The sequence below is a fragment of the Numida meleagris genome, chromosome 2 (assembly GCF_002078875.1).
Source record: "Numida meleagris isolate 19003 breed g44 Domestic line chromosome 2, NumMel1.0, whole genome shotgun sequence".
In the NCBI taxonomy this organism is placed as follows: domain Eukaryota; kingdom Metazoa; phylum Chordata; class Aves; order Galliformes; family Numididae; genus Numida; species Numida meleagris.
In genome coordinates, this window is record NC_034410.1 from 97,082,023 (window position 1) to 97,098,558 (window position 16,536).

Genomic DNA, 16,536 nt, shown 5'->3' on the forward strand with positions numbered 1-16,536 from the left:
CTTAAATGTGAAACTTGCATTTTCTGCTTATTAGTGACTTTGCCCAAACAAAAGAAGCTTTTAAGGAGAAAAATATACACAGGAAAAAAAAGCAACAGTAGGAGGCTTAAGTCATAAAGTGGTTATTTCTCATCTTTGTTTTTCCCATCAACTAGCATAGCATTTCTCATGCAGAAGTAATAAAAATAATAAAAAAAAAATACAAGCTTGCCAATCCAGTGCATTTTATTCATAGTTACCACCATCCTATCGCAACAGGCCAAATTAAATATATTTTTACTGCCTAAGCAGCACCATGACATGAGCAGCTTTTCTGGTCTTTCAGGGTTTGCTTAGCTTTAGCCACCTGATGATCTTTTCAATAATTAAAATCAAAGCAGCTCCAAATAGCGTCTCTAGGTGCTTAAGGCAGTAGAACAATCAGAACAATGCAAAATGAAGAACCTGCACGTCAGGACGCTCGGAATACCTGAAACTCTGTAGATGCCTTCACACTTCATGCCATACTTCTCTACGTAATCTATACATTCACGGAAAACTGCTGGCAGGCGGATGCCGTCGTACATCATGGTCCTGTCTACTGCGTCAGACAACGGAATGCCAAACACAGGTCTATGACTTGGAACATCCACTTGAGGTATCTCTGTCTCCTGAATTGGTTTCTTCTTTTTCTTCTTCTCTTTCCACTGTTTTACAACGTCTGCGGCAGTTAAGTCTTTTGACTTCTTCTCTTTGTGTTTGTCTTCCTTATGCTTGTCTTCCTTGTGTTTTTCATCTTTGGGTTTCTCTTTTATTTTAAAATCTTTTTCCTTTTTTTTGGAAAAGCTGGGTTTCTTGAAGACATGTATTCCCTTGGACCTCTTCAACTTGGAAGGGCTTTCAGCTTCATCACCGGAACTGTCCTCTTGGAAGGCAGCATAGCCTTCCGCTAGTAGGCAAAGGAGGGAAAGGCAAGAGGACAGCTGTAAGTTTGTTTGCTTTGTAGACATTCAACTAGGAGAGAAAAGGTAGTATCTAAGGAGGAGACAGAAGTTATATGCGATAAATCATAGCGCCTGCCTGACTCTTCCGAGGGTTTTCTAGAGTTGTTACAAAATGAAGCGGACAAAGACTAAGTTAAGGTTCCAACAGTCACATCAAAGATAAGCCACACTGCTCCTGAATGATCTAAACAATTAATACTTCATATACTTACTCATAATTGCAATGTCCATCTAGTGGGCTAGTTTCCCATTTAATAGTCAAGGAAACGCAAAATAAAAAGAACCGTCTCACAACTTCTCTATGTTCCTGTAATCAACAGTATAAGAGTCGTTAAGGATCATCTACTACATACACATAAGCCTAAAAAAACCTTCTAATGAAGAGCAAACGAAACTTCAGTCACTAAAGTCTCCAACCCCATTCCAAAATGTTATGAATTTTAAGATGAGTATGAATTTAGTTTCAGTCTCAAAACGTCAAAAAAAGTCCAAGCAAACTTACTTTTCCATTGGAAGAATAAAACAACTCCAGTAACACCACCACAATACCTGTCTGTGAAATTGTATTTTTGTCTTAAAAACTGTACATGAGATCTTCAAACAAGTCCGTGGCACAGCGCGCCGTTTCAGCACCAAAACACCAAGTGTCATTTAAAGCATCTGCACCAGCATTTTTATTAACTACGCCTCTGCATCTAGCCCTGCCTATCCTTCAGGCAAGAACAAGGTGGATTACAAAAGAACAACCAAACAACAAAAAACTCCACTTACTAAACAAAAAACCCCAAACCAAAACCAACAACGTAGAAACCAATGCAAATTCCAAGTCAACTGATTGTGATTTGACACGCACCGTGCCCCAGATAAAGCAAGCCTGAAACTTGCTCAACAAAGAAGGCATTTCATCTGTCACCTGCACCGCCTAGGTCCCCCAGTGCAGTGGAAAACAAGCTCTTGCTTCAGTGTGACACCCTTGTAACACAGATGCCTTGACACTCTTCCACTACCTGCAGTCGATGCCTCTGTCTGAGTGAAGAAGCACACTGACAGCCAAGTGCTGTTTCTGAGTGAACAGTCCCAGTTGGTGGAAAATTACTCCCTTCCTTAGATTATATGAGAAAGCCTAATGGACAAGATGAGAGGTTGTACGTTTGCAGGTGAGACAATTTGTGCAAAAGAACCTGAAGACTCTCAAAACTGCCTTTATTCTTCCTGTTCTAAAAGCTGCAGTTCCTCGGCAGAATTTCAGCACATCCAAGGAGCTGTCTATATTTTGAAGCCTACTCGTCTGCTCTGTAAGTGGTATTTAATAGTTAAAAATATGAAATGTATTAAAACGTGGGACTACCATCAAATAATTGCAATCATTTGACCAGCTATCCCATCCTGGACCCTTCCCTAGGACTACCAAACACACACTCCATGGAAGAACGGAGAAAGATCTACTGGAGAACAACCAGCAGTCAGGTCTTGTCCTCCTCACCTACTGGCTATACCACCGCTCACTCTTCTTGTAAACTAGAAATGAAAATGAGTAGAGAAACTTGCAATGCATGAACTAAGGATTCAGTTCAGGGATAAGGACAGCACTGATGTATCAGCTGCAGGACAAAGCAGTACACCTCACCATCACTTTCTGTGAGAATGAGATGGGGTTCACACATGTCATTCCTGAGCAGAAAGCTAAATCTTCACCAAACAGAGTCCAGGACAATCTGTCCTCAACACTTCCAACTGGGGAGCTGTAACAGCTCCCCATCTAATAGAGCAGGGCTCCTCCCAGCTCACACACCATGCATAGCGCCAGTCAGTGCAGGGAGCCTGCCCCTGGAGGCTGATTTTAGCAATAAGCAAAGCACCTATGCTGCATTTCAACACTTGATGTTGCAAAATGAATTCTTTATGTTCTTCAAGGCCTTTGGTAACACCAGCAACAGCATGTTACTGAAACTGGTATTTCTTGACTTCATGAGAAGACATGAAGCAGCAAGTCACATACAAAACCAGCCTCCTTTGTCTCAGCAACATAAGTTTATAAATGTATCCTAATTAGAGATTCACAGACAATCTCTCACTCATACCACAAGGGAGTTTCTATGTCTTCTAGAGTAGGCTGATTTTATTTAGAAGTAACCCTAATTCTGGTAATAATACTGTTGTCTCTCTTTCTCCAGAGACACAATATATTGAAATATGAATAACTCAAATTTGTATGGAAGAAATATTATCGAAAGCAATAGATGAGGTAATATTTAAAATTTAAAAATTTAAAAATTAAATTTAAAAATTAATTAATTTAAAAATTATGTGGAAAGTTACATTACATCACAGAATATCCCAGCTTGGAAGGGACCCACAAGGACCGAGCACAACTCCTGGCTCCACACAGGACCACCCAGAATTGTTCTCCAAACACTCCTTGAACTTGAGCAGCTTGGGGCCATGCCCACCACCCTGGGCAGCCTGTTCCATGCCCACCACTCCCTGGTACAGACCCTTTCCCTAACCCCCAGCTGCCCCTCCCCTGACACAGCTCCATGCCGTTCCCTCGGGCCCTGTTGCTGCCACAGAGAGCAGAGCTCAGCGCTGCCCCTCTGCTCCCTTGTGAGGATCTGCAGGCGCCATGAGGCCTCCCCTCAGCTCCTCTGCTCTGCGCTGAGCAAACTCAGGAACCTAAGCCGCTTCTCATACATCTTGCCCTCTAGATCCTTCATCATCATCGTAGCCCTACTCTGGATGCTCCTGAATAGTTTTATGCCTTTTTTATATTGTGGGGCCAAACCCACACTCAGTGCTGGAGATGAGGCTGCACAGAGCAGAGCAGCACAACCCCTCCCCTCAACTGGTGGCAGTGCTGGGCCTGATGCAGCCCAGGGTGCAGGCGGCCCTCCTGGCTGCCAGGGCACACTGCTGACTCAGGTCCAAGTTGCTGTCTGCCATAACCCCCACATCCCTTTCTGTGGGGCTGCCCTCCTGCCTCTTGTTCCCCAGGCTGTACCTATACCCAGGTGCAGATCTGGCACTCGCTCTTGCTCAGCTTCATGCGGTTGGTGATTGCCCAGCCCTCCCACCCGCCAAGACCTCTCTGCAAGGCCTCTCTGCCCAAAAAGGATTCAGCAGCTCCTCCCAATTTATTGTTGTCCACAAACTTTCTTAATATACCTTCAAGTCCTGCATCTAAGTTATTGATGAAAACATTAAAGAGAACTGTCCCTAAGATGGAGCTCCATGGAACCCCACTAGTGACTGCCTGCCAGGCTGCTATAACTCCACTTACTATAACCCTCGGAGCCCAGACTGAGAGCTGGCTGAGAGTTTATTGTTACTGCAGTCATAGTCCTCCAGCTCAGGGCTCTGCGGGTCCCACAAAGCCCATCATTAGTGCTGAAGATAGGAGAAGGCATTAAATGTCTCTCATTAAAGTGATCAACTGTATTTGTTTAAATGCCAAGTTACATAACCATAGCAAGTCGTGTATTGTCCAAAAAATCAAAACAGGCGGCCAGAAAAGCTATCAGATACCCCTGTTCAATTACATAAGTAGAATGTTCCGGGTGTATTTGCGGTAATTACCATGTTTGGATTGTATGAGAGATACCAGAAGCTTTGTATTCAACTCAGTGCTGTATCTGAATGGTAATTATATGACATACATACAATACGGCTGGGACGTGCTGAATGCTTTTTATGTTACAGCTGCAAGAGAAAATTTGACTCTTCCTACATTTTGCATTTTTGTCACTTTCATGATACTTCATCTTTAAACTTCTCTTCTGTAACAAGAAATGCTTTACAACAGCTGTACAATGTGTTATAATCTCTCGTGGAAGAGAGCAGTTACATTGCTAGTTGCGTACAGACCTGTGCCTACTTGCTGGAGTAGCATTCTCCTCTTCAGCTTTCAGTCTGACTACTGCCATGAGACATGCAGATCACACCACAAAGCAAGCCACACTGTATATAATGCTGATCTCTAACAATTCTAAATTTAGAGGCATCTCATCCAGCGTTGGAAAAGTTGATTTACAAAGAGGAAAAAAACCAACAAGATAATGGCTTTATTTTAGACCCAACTAATAAAGGATTTATCAGCAATTCAGTATTAGTATTAGGCTAATGTTATTTACAAGAGAAAAAAGAAGGTATCAGCTTTCTTCAAACCCGTTGGAACTTTGGTTGTTAGTTTTAACAGAGGATAATATGGTTGTGAGTTACGGTATCCTTCAGGCACAGTCCTGCTGAACTGTCGTAGAAGCAATAATTCCTGCAGTCCAGGAAATTGGTTTGATTAAAAGGAATGCAGTGGGTGCAAATTCTTCAAGAGTAATTATTTGAAGATGTGCACGCTTATTACAAATAGTCACCACATTCATTCCAAAAAGCCATGATGTTGTCTGCTGTGTCATTGGTTTTGGTCTTTCCAAGTTTCACTTTTAGGAATTAGCAAGGCACAAGGGCATCCAGAACATCCAGCATTCGGGTCATGGACAAAGGCAACATAAAACATGAAAAAATATTTTGAAGCTTTGTCAAAAAAGCAAAACAAAAAACTCCACTGGGTGGGCTTATGTTTTAGAGGGTTAGAATTGGACAGTAAGGATCTTTTTGATACAGAGAATCCTCACCATGAGCTCAAAGTGTTCTAGTCTATGAGAATACATAGGACAATTCTACTGGAGAAAGAACAAAAAAAAAAAAAAAAGAGGAATGCCATGTTTCCAAAATGTTCTGTACAACTCCAAAGGTAGAAAGCAAGCTTTACATACTGTCGTGTTTTTTTGTGTGTGGCTGGGTGGGGTTTTACTTTTTTGTTAAATAAAAACTTCCTCTTTGGACACAGATATACTGACAAATAAAGGATTCTTTCATCCAAGGTTTACTTCCAGCCCTTACTCTGCCCTTGTTAATTCAAATCTCCAACACTAACTTGCACATTTTCGAACTCTGCAGTAGTACTTAAGCACTGCTGGAGAAAAGTGCATGATTAGACTAAACTAAGAAGCTAATGAAAAAAGGATGCAGCTTATTAGTCCTCAATGAGTGGTACAGTGTGCATATGAAAGCTTGAAATAGTAAGTAATAGCAAACTCTCAATACACAAGGCATGAAAAGAAATGTTAAATGTTAAAACCAACTCTTCCAAATGTAAAAGTGTAAAATTCGGGTCAAGCTTACACAGCTTTACTTAAGCTAGTGTTTCAGCTAAAATTTCAAATAGCATTTATTTGGAAATACACTTGGAAATCTCCAGTCAGAATCTGAACTGATAATGATATAAGACTATCGTATGCCAGGCAATTACCAACACATTGCTAAAGACTTTACATAAATACTTTTATCAGCAATTCTGGGCATGTGCTTGGTGCCTGTAGAACAACAACAAAGTCCTTTTCATGAAGAGAAACGGGCATTGCACGAAGTGTGTTTGTGGAAGTTCACTTCCTTCGCACCTAAACAGGTTTAAAGAAAAAGAAATCACAACAACAACAACAAGCCAGCACTGGGAATATCAGGCAATTTTGAGAAAGAAAGAAAGAGGACTTAAAAGAATGAAATAAGAGAAGTGGCCTACTCACTTCTTTTTTCTTTCTTTTTAAATTTTCCTTTCTTCTTCCCATGCTCCTTCTCATCATCAGATACTATATCTGGAGGCTCATGCAAGCTGTCATGAGGTGGCGAAGGCTCACCAGTGCGGTACAACCCAGGGAATTTTGTAGGACTGATTTCTTCAGAGCTGGGAGTACGAGCAAGACCCCCACTGTGTTCTACCCGACGGTGTTCACTGGGGCTGCTGGTGGGAGGCAGGAAGCACTCGGTCATTCTGATTCCCCAATATCAAAGTGAAATCTTCTGCTACCTGTCCATCACACCTGTAGCAGGAAAAAAAAAAAAAAGCACCCCCAAATTTTTAACAGTCGTTTTCAAAGCACCTTGTTTAGAGCTCTATCTCGAATACGTAACAAATATCAATGCCTTTTACAAGGAACATTCCATCTGATGTCACGAGACAACAAGAACACAGAGCAGGCCCTAAGCTTAGTGATTGCAGAATCTGGCCATTAACTCCCAAGCCACGTTAACACAGTAGGAGAGCTGTTATTTCAGCCACCTCTGCTTCACACCACATCAAACATTAAATATTAAGTATCAGAATATATATTTTATGTTTAAAGTAATTCTTACAAAATTCAGAGGCCGTTTGCATATTGTTTTTTTATGAAACAGCTAACTTTACATCTTTGAAATAAAATAGGATTGTTTTGGAAGCTCAGAGTGTCTGTGAGGACTGCATTTGCACCAAGACCACTTTCATCTTTTTCAAGCATACTTCATAGATGCAAATAAGAACTTGCCTAACCTGTTGCAGTAAGAAGGGAAAAAAAATAAAAAGAGTCTTAAAGTCAAATCCATCTTCTAGTCATGTTAATGTAAGCAGGGTAGAACAAGAATAATTGTTTTTTTTTCCTGGTATACAGCAATCAGAACTTCAGTTTTAAAGAGGCTACACCAGATCCTCTGTACCAAGATCGTTCTGTGTTGTTTCATAGGGAGTTCTGGTAAAATAAAAACTAAGAAGAAAATAGCTGAAGAAAGCCAATACATAAACTCCCGGTAATGGAACTCACAAGGAAAAAGCACTTCCTGATGCAGATAAATTTCAGGAACTCAACAGGACAAGCTATACTATATGGAATGTCAGCTTTCTGAATTTGGCCCTTTGTATCTGAACACCCACACAGTTGTAGTTGGAGTGAGGAGCTGCTCTCCACGATCCTTGTGGGTGCCACAGAGTGCCTTATGGTTTAATGAAAAATAAAGTAAATCCCAAGTGCTGAAAAAAAGCCATCTCCTACACCTGCTGATACACTTGGATGACAGGTCAAGACATAGTTACATGCTAACTTGAACTTTAATCCAACTTACGACTGTGCTGCCTTGTTGCCACTTAAAAGCCTGCTAAATCTACTCTAAGACAAATAGGAGGGAAAACAACTCCTTTTAAAGCTGTCAGTTCCATAACCTGGTTGTCTGTGCAGCCATACAAAGTGTCATGGCAGCCACAAGGAGGGCTGAGATTTGGAGGGAAACGTTCTCCAGCCAATGGGATCAAGGTGGCTGTGTATCCACTGCCTCAAAAAACACAATTAAAACACATTAAGGTTCCACATAAACACTACATCAGGTCTATCTCCATGAAAATTATATTATTGTACAACATAGCCAGACAAAACAACGCTGGCTTCTTGCGCTACCCATTAGACTCTGCAGTCATCTCTTGTGCTCCTGCTACTTAATGTAGCAGACATGTTGAGTAAACATCAGTCAGCACTTTGCTAAAGAAGACAAACAATCACAGATACCCAGCATTTCAGAAAACCTTTATTTAGGGGTGAAGTGAGCAGAAAGCCTCTTTTAAAGAGAACAGCATTAACACAAGACAGAGCCTTTTTCTTTTCTGTCATGCTTCTTAGATATTTGTGTATTTTTCATGGACACGAAATACTGCACTGCTGCACTAATTTGATACTGTATTTAAAGAGTAGCATGTGAAAATACATTTTAGGAGAAATATCTTGGCCTCTACAGCTTCAGACTTAGAGATACCAAAAACTACAGAAGCAACTATAAAAGCACATTCAGTATTACCAGCGACACAGACTGGCAATACTGTCGCATCTCATCTAAGTACCAGAGCTATCTGTAAAATTCATTTAGATCACCTGTTTTTAACTCAAAAAAAACCTGCAACCTCAAAACCAGAACTGAAAGGAGCCCTGCCAAAATCTACCACAAGCTGTTAAACAGCGGACAGCACTTCAACAGCAACTCACGGACATAAACTAGAAATATATTTTTTGTAGTGAATAGAGGGGACCCCATCTACAAATGGGTTTGTGCTTATCGCAGGCAGGACGGGAAAGTGCAAAGAGACCCTGTTCATTGCAGGGGAGTTGGACCGGGTGATCTGTAAAGGTCCTTTCCAACTCACACGATTCTGTGATTGAGGGCGAGGACAATGTTACTGTACAGGCACACAAGTGGCAGAATTAGCCCACTCATTACACAGCACTCTGTAGTTGTGTTTTCCTCTGTTACTCCTTGGGGCTTATTTACAGATTGGCAGAACGTGGACAAACATAATACGGAATTGTATTTTGCCAGGCTAATAATCTGATGTGCCCAGCTAAGCGGCTTTTCTCATTGCTTTTGAATTGTTTCCAAACTCTCTTCCTTCAATTGTCTGTATGCAGACCTGAGTGAAAAATTCATTACATATGAGAAGAAGTACCTCCCTGCAGGAGATCACTCACAGAGTGCTTATGGAAATTAACAGTTACTCAGATAAGGCACAGTAAGGCACGGGATTAAGAAACAAAGCAGTCATGAGATCTTTTATATTATTCGTTCTTTATTTCGGCTAAAATAAAGACACTAAGAAAAAATAATGACGCACATCTGTAAATGCAACAAATTACAACACACTTGTGTTTGTTTCCCATGTTTTGTCTGTTTTACAGACTTAAGATATCATTACTCTCCTATACGCAGAACTTCCCAGGCTTTTAAATAAAGGAGAAACTCCATCGTGCTCAAATTACACCATGGCTTATCAGAAGTGGAGCCTTAGGCCTACCACAAAAATCACTTCCACTTTTACTAATGGATGTTCATGTACTATTACCACACAAATCTGTGCCTCTCCTCTGGCTTTTACAAATATTTGCTGACAGCAAGAAATGGCATGACTGAAAAATCACGGGTCCTCCCTGCATTTTGAGAAGGAATGCTCCTGACAGGCCAATTCCCCTGCCAAGCTCCCTCTCAGACTTGACCCTTTCTTCCCAGTCTGTGTCTGCTCCAGTCCTGCCCTGCTGCTCTTCGCTTCCAGTTGCTGCTTCTCACCGAGACAGTTCTCAGCCAGTCACGAGGTTCAGCAGCCCACTGCTGACACGTTAACACCCCTTCTTCCCCCACCCCAATTCCAGTAGGTCAGTGTCACAAGACCCCTTTTTAGCACGGTTCAGCTCGCTAGCTGCTCCAGCAAGTTCCTTCTGCTGAGCTGGCTGGTGGAAGAGCTCAAAACGAGCACTGTAGACAGAAAGCAGAGGAGCAGCAGAACCATAGTGTCAGAAAGGCAACCTCCCCTCCGCACATCTCATGTTTGTGATGCTGCAGGCACAGCTTCGTGACCCAAATTTCACCTCATTCTTACTATTTTCCTCATAACTACAAGCTTCGATTTCTTTACCACACACTGCCAGTACTCCCACAGTTCCAGCCAGATTTCTTTTTCATCCTCAGCACATCACACACAGCATGCTTTGGCCTCTGTGACCCACACTTCTTGCTCAGTCTCACCCGCTCCTCTCCTTTGATCTCCATTAGGTTGGTTCAGACTGCTTGCTCGCAGATACAGTTCTTCCTCTTCCTCCTCCCTTTCTCATTAGCTGTTGGCTCCCATTTCCTCCTAGATGTTCTCTGCTGCAGTCATTTGTTTCCTCCTAACTACCGACCTTCTCCTCTCACCTTGTCCTCATTCCTCCCACCAGCCTTCAGTCTCTCTCCCAGGTAATGCAAGAAATTATCATCTTTCCTATCTCCCTACCCACAGCAGACTCCCACCGGTTCCTGCTTGCTCGATATCTGACTCCTCTTCCAGAGGAAGCCAAGAAAATTGAGCCAGTGCCGGCTCAGACCCAGCTATTCTTCTCAATACTCCCAAAATGCAGTTTTGGGAAGTGTCTTCCTGCTCAGCACGGATCTGAATACTCATCACTGCACGTCAAAACAAAAAGCTGTTACTGAACATGTGCTGAATTGTGACCTTTCCTCTGTTTCACAAAGAAATATCAAATCCAAATTAAAAGAGGGTTTTAAACGTGGGAGGCAAAAGGTATCTCCTTAACACAAGGACTCCATCATCTTTCAAGACCACGACGACAGGAACATGCATTAGGGAGAAAAAGAAAGATGTCTGCAGAACTAAACCAGACTCATTCTTGAAAACAATTCAATTCTCTCCTAAAAAAAAATAAATAATAAGTAATCGTCCTGAGCTATGTACCTAGCAAGAAAAACATAATGTTAAACAGATCAAGTTTGAGAAATCCATAGGAAAAAAAAAAAAAAGAGACATAACAGGCAACTTTAATACAATCTCAGTTGTTACAGCATGTCATAAAAAAATGGCATTAACACATTAAATAGAGGCACAGGTGAGAGACCGAACTCACAGCTCTTTCATGCAGTACAAAAGGCACCATTATTTCAATTTTGCACCGAGACTATATTGAGACTTCGTGCCCTGTAACCAATTACATTAGCTGAAGTAAATTAAAGCAGGTGACTGCATGCACAGATGCTGTTTTGTAAAATTACTGAGCAGAATAAAGGTCACTGGGAATTCTGCTGCATTAAGACCACATCTGAAGCGTGGCTGTGTCCCACAGGTCATCCCATGTCACTACACACAGCTACACTGAGAAATCTGCACGATGCACTGAGAACAGTCCCAAGAAGTCAGCAATCAGAGGAGGGAGGCCAAGCGTGAACACTCAGCTGCCAAAATTCACTGTCACAGCTACACAAAAGCAAGATCCACAACACCACAGCGCCTCATTGTCGGTCTTCAGCCCAAAAGACACGGCCTTAGTGACAAAGTGATGTTATCCAAAGATATGCAGCATGCTGCACTGGGGCCAAAATCACCTTACCAATAAGCACTGTTCCATTTTGGAAAGCAGTGAGCCAGAAAGGAAGGAAGAAAAACTACCAGTTGTGGTCAGAGCACGTCAAAGCACGTCAGAAACTAAAGATGACTTATAGACAAGATGACAGAGTTCTAAGTAAGTTACCGTAAGTTCATGCTGTCATATAGCAAACTGACATCAGAGGCCACTTATTTTATTTAACAGTACCCAGGTGCACAAACAGTGCCCTTTTCTTTGCTGAACTGGGCAACGTGGCCAAGGGATGCTAGAGGGAAGTATATCGGGTAGACAAGTAAAGCGAGTTTAAAATTTCACAAGTTGGAGTAACCACACAAACAGCATTAAGTAACTCTCTTGTGAGTCATCCACTTTCCATGATTGGGATTAATTAAAGATTCAAGAATGGCTTTTACTTTTTTTTTTTTTTTTTAAATAGAGTATGAATTGTAGAACAGCATTCAGCTCCTAAACCTACGAGTACTTTACAGGATATGTGGTACTATAAAAATGATAAAAAACTTCATTTAAAAGAGTCTGTAATCACATAATTCAAGTTACACAGGAGCAAAGCCAGCGTCAGAACAGCTCTAGAAGTAATATAAATAGATGTACGCATTTTCTCATTTAACTGTAGGTGGATGAATTCTGCTGTGATCACAGTACCATTCGAGGCATTTACATTTTTTCTGCTCTGACAGTTCATACCAGCTCAAAGGTGGTGACATACAAACACATTAGCTGTCCCAGAGAGCTACACCACATCCACATTTGAATGGACTGCTGCAGGAGCCAGCTCACGTTCCAAATATACAGCTGTATCTGAGTCACTCCCTTTTACCCAGAGTATTTCAGCCCTTCTTTACTCCATTCATTAGGGAGCCAACCTTAAAATACTGAAGTAAATAAATAAAGCAATAGCCTAGACATTTCAGAAATATCAGAAACATGGTTTCTCATCACATGATGATGAAATCTCCAGATATGTGGTAACATATACCCTTTAGTTTAGTTCACTTCAGAAAAAGCAGTATGCTAGCCTCTAGCGACAAATTCTGTAGGCCTCATCAGGATGTGATTTACAGGCTATTTTCAATATCTAGGGAAAAACAAATCTTGCGACCTCTAGGAAGAATTAAGTGCTTTCCTACAGAGAATGTCCCTGAAAAGAAAGAGAGCATAACTGCATAGGAAAAGCCTCCCACTTTGGCTAGGAGTGAGGAATATCCTTGCGGCCACACTGCCTGTTCTGCTGTACCACCCTCCTTCCCTGCAGCCCAGGAGGAAAACCTAGGCACAAACCTATGTTAGAGTGTAACAATCAAAGCTATTCAGAGAAATGACATGAACATGAGCCACAAGGAACTCCCTCCCTCATTCCCACTCTTCAGGGGTCTCAGCCAGCCCTTATAGAATCACAGAACTGTCTGAGTTGGAAGGGACCTTTAAAGGCCATCTAGTCCTACTCCCCTGCAATAAACAGGGACACCTACAGCTAGGTTGGGTTGTTCAGAGCCCTGTCCAGCCTGACCTCGGACTTCTCCAGGGACGGAGCATCCACCACCTCTCTGGGCAACCTGTTCCAGTGCCTCACCACCCTTACTGTAAAAGATGTCTTCCTTATATGCAACCTAAACCTCCTCACTTTTAGCTTGAAACCATTTCCCCTTGTCCTATCACAACAGACCCTGCTAAAGAGTCCGTCCCTTTTCTTCTTACAGCCCCCCTTTAGATACTGAAAGGCTGCTATCAGGTCAGCTTCTCTTCTCCAGGCTGAACAGCTCCAGCTCTCAGCCTGTCATCATAGGAGAGGTGTTCCATCCCTTGGATCATTTTTGTTACCCTCCTCTGGACACGCTCCAACAGGACCATGTCTCTCCCATAGTGAGGTCTCCACATCTGGATGCAGTACTCCAGGTGAGGTCTCACCAGCGCAGAGTAGAGGAGCAACATCACCTCCCTCGCCCTGCTGGCCATGTTTCTTTTGATGCAGCCCAGGATGTGGCTGGCTTTCTGTGCCGTGAGGGCACACTGCTGGCTCATGTCCAGCTTGCCATCCCCCAGTACTCCCACGTCCTTCCCCATGTCCTCCCCCAGCTGAATCTATTGTCATGGAAATGGCTTCAAAGTGGAACATTACATTATAATCACAGCCAAATGTAAGAGGCACTCTTGGAAGTAACTGGCCAATGAACATGAGGAAGTGCTGCTGTTTAATTTTTCTGCACAGCGTGTTTCCAAGTTAGAAGCAGAAGGTCCAGACTCAGCCTCATGTGGCAGACAGGCACTGTAACCACACCAGGCTTTTGCAGAGTATCTTGACAAGTTGGATACATCCAACACAATTGCTGCTGCCCACACAGAGAATAAATTTCTTACTTTCCAAACTTCTTGGAAGACTGCTGGTCCAGTGTTTGGGATTTTCCCATCCTTCTGCATATCCAGTTCCCAGTTCCCACGGTGTTGCTACCACGAAGTAACCCAGTCCCAGCACCTCCCCTCATCTTGCTCAAACCCAGCATACTAATTTCCCATTCCATGCTTTGGTGCTGCCGCTTCCTCCGCCGAGCTGCACCTTGTCTCTCTCACAGCTTCCTTCTCACCACCCAGGTGCTCAGCAGTGAGATCCATGCAACTTCAGTTGCACCATTCCATTTCTCCACACCCGGTGCCTCACCTAATCTCAGCTCCTGGCTGCTCACCGTTTCCCAGGTTTTCCCCCGCCACCTTCTATTTCTCCCACATTCAATTCTAATTAAGGCTTCTGAGAAGTACAGCCCACCCACATGCAAGGAAATCTGGGAGGTCATCTCTTGTAAAACATAGGGTTGTTTGCCCTCGGGACAATATACAGGTTTTATACAATTCTCATCTCACCTATTTTGAAGAGCTGTCTAATCTCCGGCCACCAAAAGACTGCAGCCAGTCATACAGCATAACCTAGAAAACCTTAACTAATTTTTATACTTCCATCGGGTGCTGGACCAAGATGACAAATCCCCTTTATTACAGAGATTTCAGCTACTGCATCACTCACTCTCTGCTCCCCCAGCTCAGTCGGCACCAGCACAGCAGTGCACTCAGTAGTCGCCACTTTTTGACCCTTTACTGAGATAGGATCTTTTAGACTGGATGTAGAAAAATCAGAAGTACTGTGCTTCGTCAGTGAATTGGCTGAATTTCAATCATTACTTCATTCACAGAATTCTCAAACAGCATTACATTCATTTTAAAACAGTCACTTCACAGTCTTGAACTGGAAGGTCAGTGTTAATGTTACCTTACCTAAGATAATGTTTTCTTACCATAGATACCTGGAACAGGTTGCCCAGAGATGTGGTTGATGTCCTGTTCCTGGAGACTTTCAAGGTGAGGCTGGATCAGGCCCTGAGCAACCTGATGTAGCTGTGGTGTCCCTGTTCACTGCAGGGGAGCTGCCTTCAGAGGTCCCTTCCAACTCTAAGGATTCTATGAGTCTCTATGGACTATTCAATTCTAAGGCCTACAGTTCCCAGAAATAAGCATCTGTTGAAAGTAAAAATAATGCCACACACACCTTTATGGTTAAAACCATGAAAATTAAGATTCTTGAGCTTTACATTCCCTTTTTGCCGCAACATACTAAACAGACAAAAAGTTCTGTAAATCACAAGCTGTTGCTTGAACTGACAACCCTATAACATAAGGAGAAACTAAAAACAGCTTTACTTGGATGTCTTTACAGCACGACACATAGCACAGAGGATCAGTTTCTATGGCTGATTTCTTTCAAGTTTAAAACCCTCCAGAATGCAATACAATGCAGGCAAATCATACCAATGGTGAACATCAAAATAGAAGTATGGCGGCTGAGACAGAGCTCTTTCTCTGCTGGCACCAAAAGGGAAAAGCAAAGGAAGACTGTGATCTAGAGAAACCGCTTATATAACAGCTTCTCTGATCATTTTTTAAAGATTATTTACTAATTTTGTATCAAAGATGCCGTAGAAGAGTCTTGTATAATATCAAGCTAACACTGGTGGCTACTGACATCGAAACCAAAGAAGGAAAAACCTCCCATCGTGCCTTCACCAGGCATTTCATTAGGTCCATAAAGAGTAAAATCCACACTAAGATTGGATTGCGTTCAAATGCCTTCCTAACTGAGCTGTAGTAGACAGGAGTGACATTTTTCTTTGTTCCCAGCACAGCAGTTTTAGCGAAGTCTTATTTTAGATGCAGTTTAACCCCCCAAAAGACTTTTTTTTCTGGTCTAGCTCATTTCATTTGGAGAGCCATTCTGAGTCATGCCAACAGAGCGATGGTTTCACAGACCCATGTTATACCTATAGGAGTAACACCTGTTGGAGTAGATGTTGATGCCTATCAAACTGATGCCATATGCAAAAGCATTTTTTTTAATACAATAATTTTTACGTGTTTCCCCACAAAATCAAGACCATTTGATTGCCACTGCTCAAGCACATTCCCACTAATGTCCATGACAACTCTTCATCAAGACCACAGGAAGCACTTGGCCTTTATGCAAATTTATAAATGGTGTTATTTTGTTCAGTATATCTGGAGTTGGGAGTTTGCTACTTCTGCCCTAGATTCACCCAACACCCAAGGGGAAAGACAATGTAAATATGTTTAAACTGAGTAGATTACTATGATCAACATCACCAGCTCTGGGGCTGAGATGTTGCAAAACGCCACGTGCGTGAGCACTAAACGCCCACAAGCACACACAGGACAAGGAGGCTGTAAGGCAGGAATCGCCCTCCACAGCCAGTTGCCACCCAAGGGGCTCTCCCAGCCAATGTCCCCAACAGCCCAAAGTCTGTCCCCCTGAAGTCCAAGGT

General features: G+C 42.5%; 1 protein-coding gene across 3 annotated transcripts in view; it reads right to left on the minus strand.

Moving 5' to 3' along the window:
- RALBP1 (ralA binding protein 1) overlaps nucleotides 1-16,536 on the minus strand; it is a 30,228-nt gene that overhangs the window by 8,112 nt on the left and 5,580 nt on the right. For 2 of the 3 annotated variants that reach the window (XM_021388754.1, XM_021388752.1), the window contains 2 exons: nucleotides 6,560-6,853; nucleotides 470-928 (listed from right to left, as the gene is read on the minus strand). In XM_021388754.1, the coding sequence (XP_021244429.1) occupies nucleotides 470-928; nucleotides 6,560-6,803 (703 nt within the window). In that variant the 5' untranslated portion in view covers nucleotides 6,804-6,853. Of the gene's footprint in view, nucleotides 1-469; nucleotides 929-1,195; nucleotides 1,268-6,559; nucleotides 6,854-16,536 lie in introns of those variants that run through there. The other variant, XM_021388755.1, reaches the window with a different exon arrangement.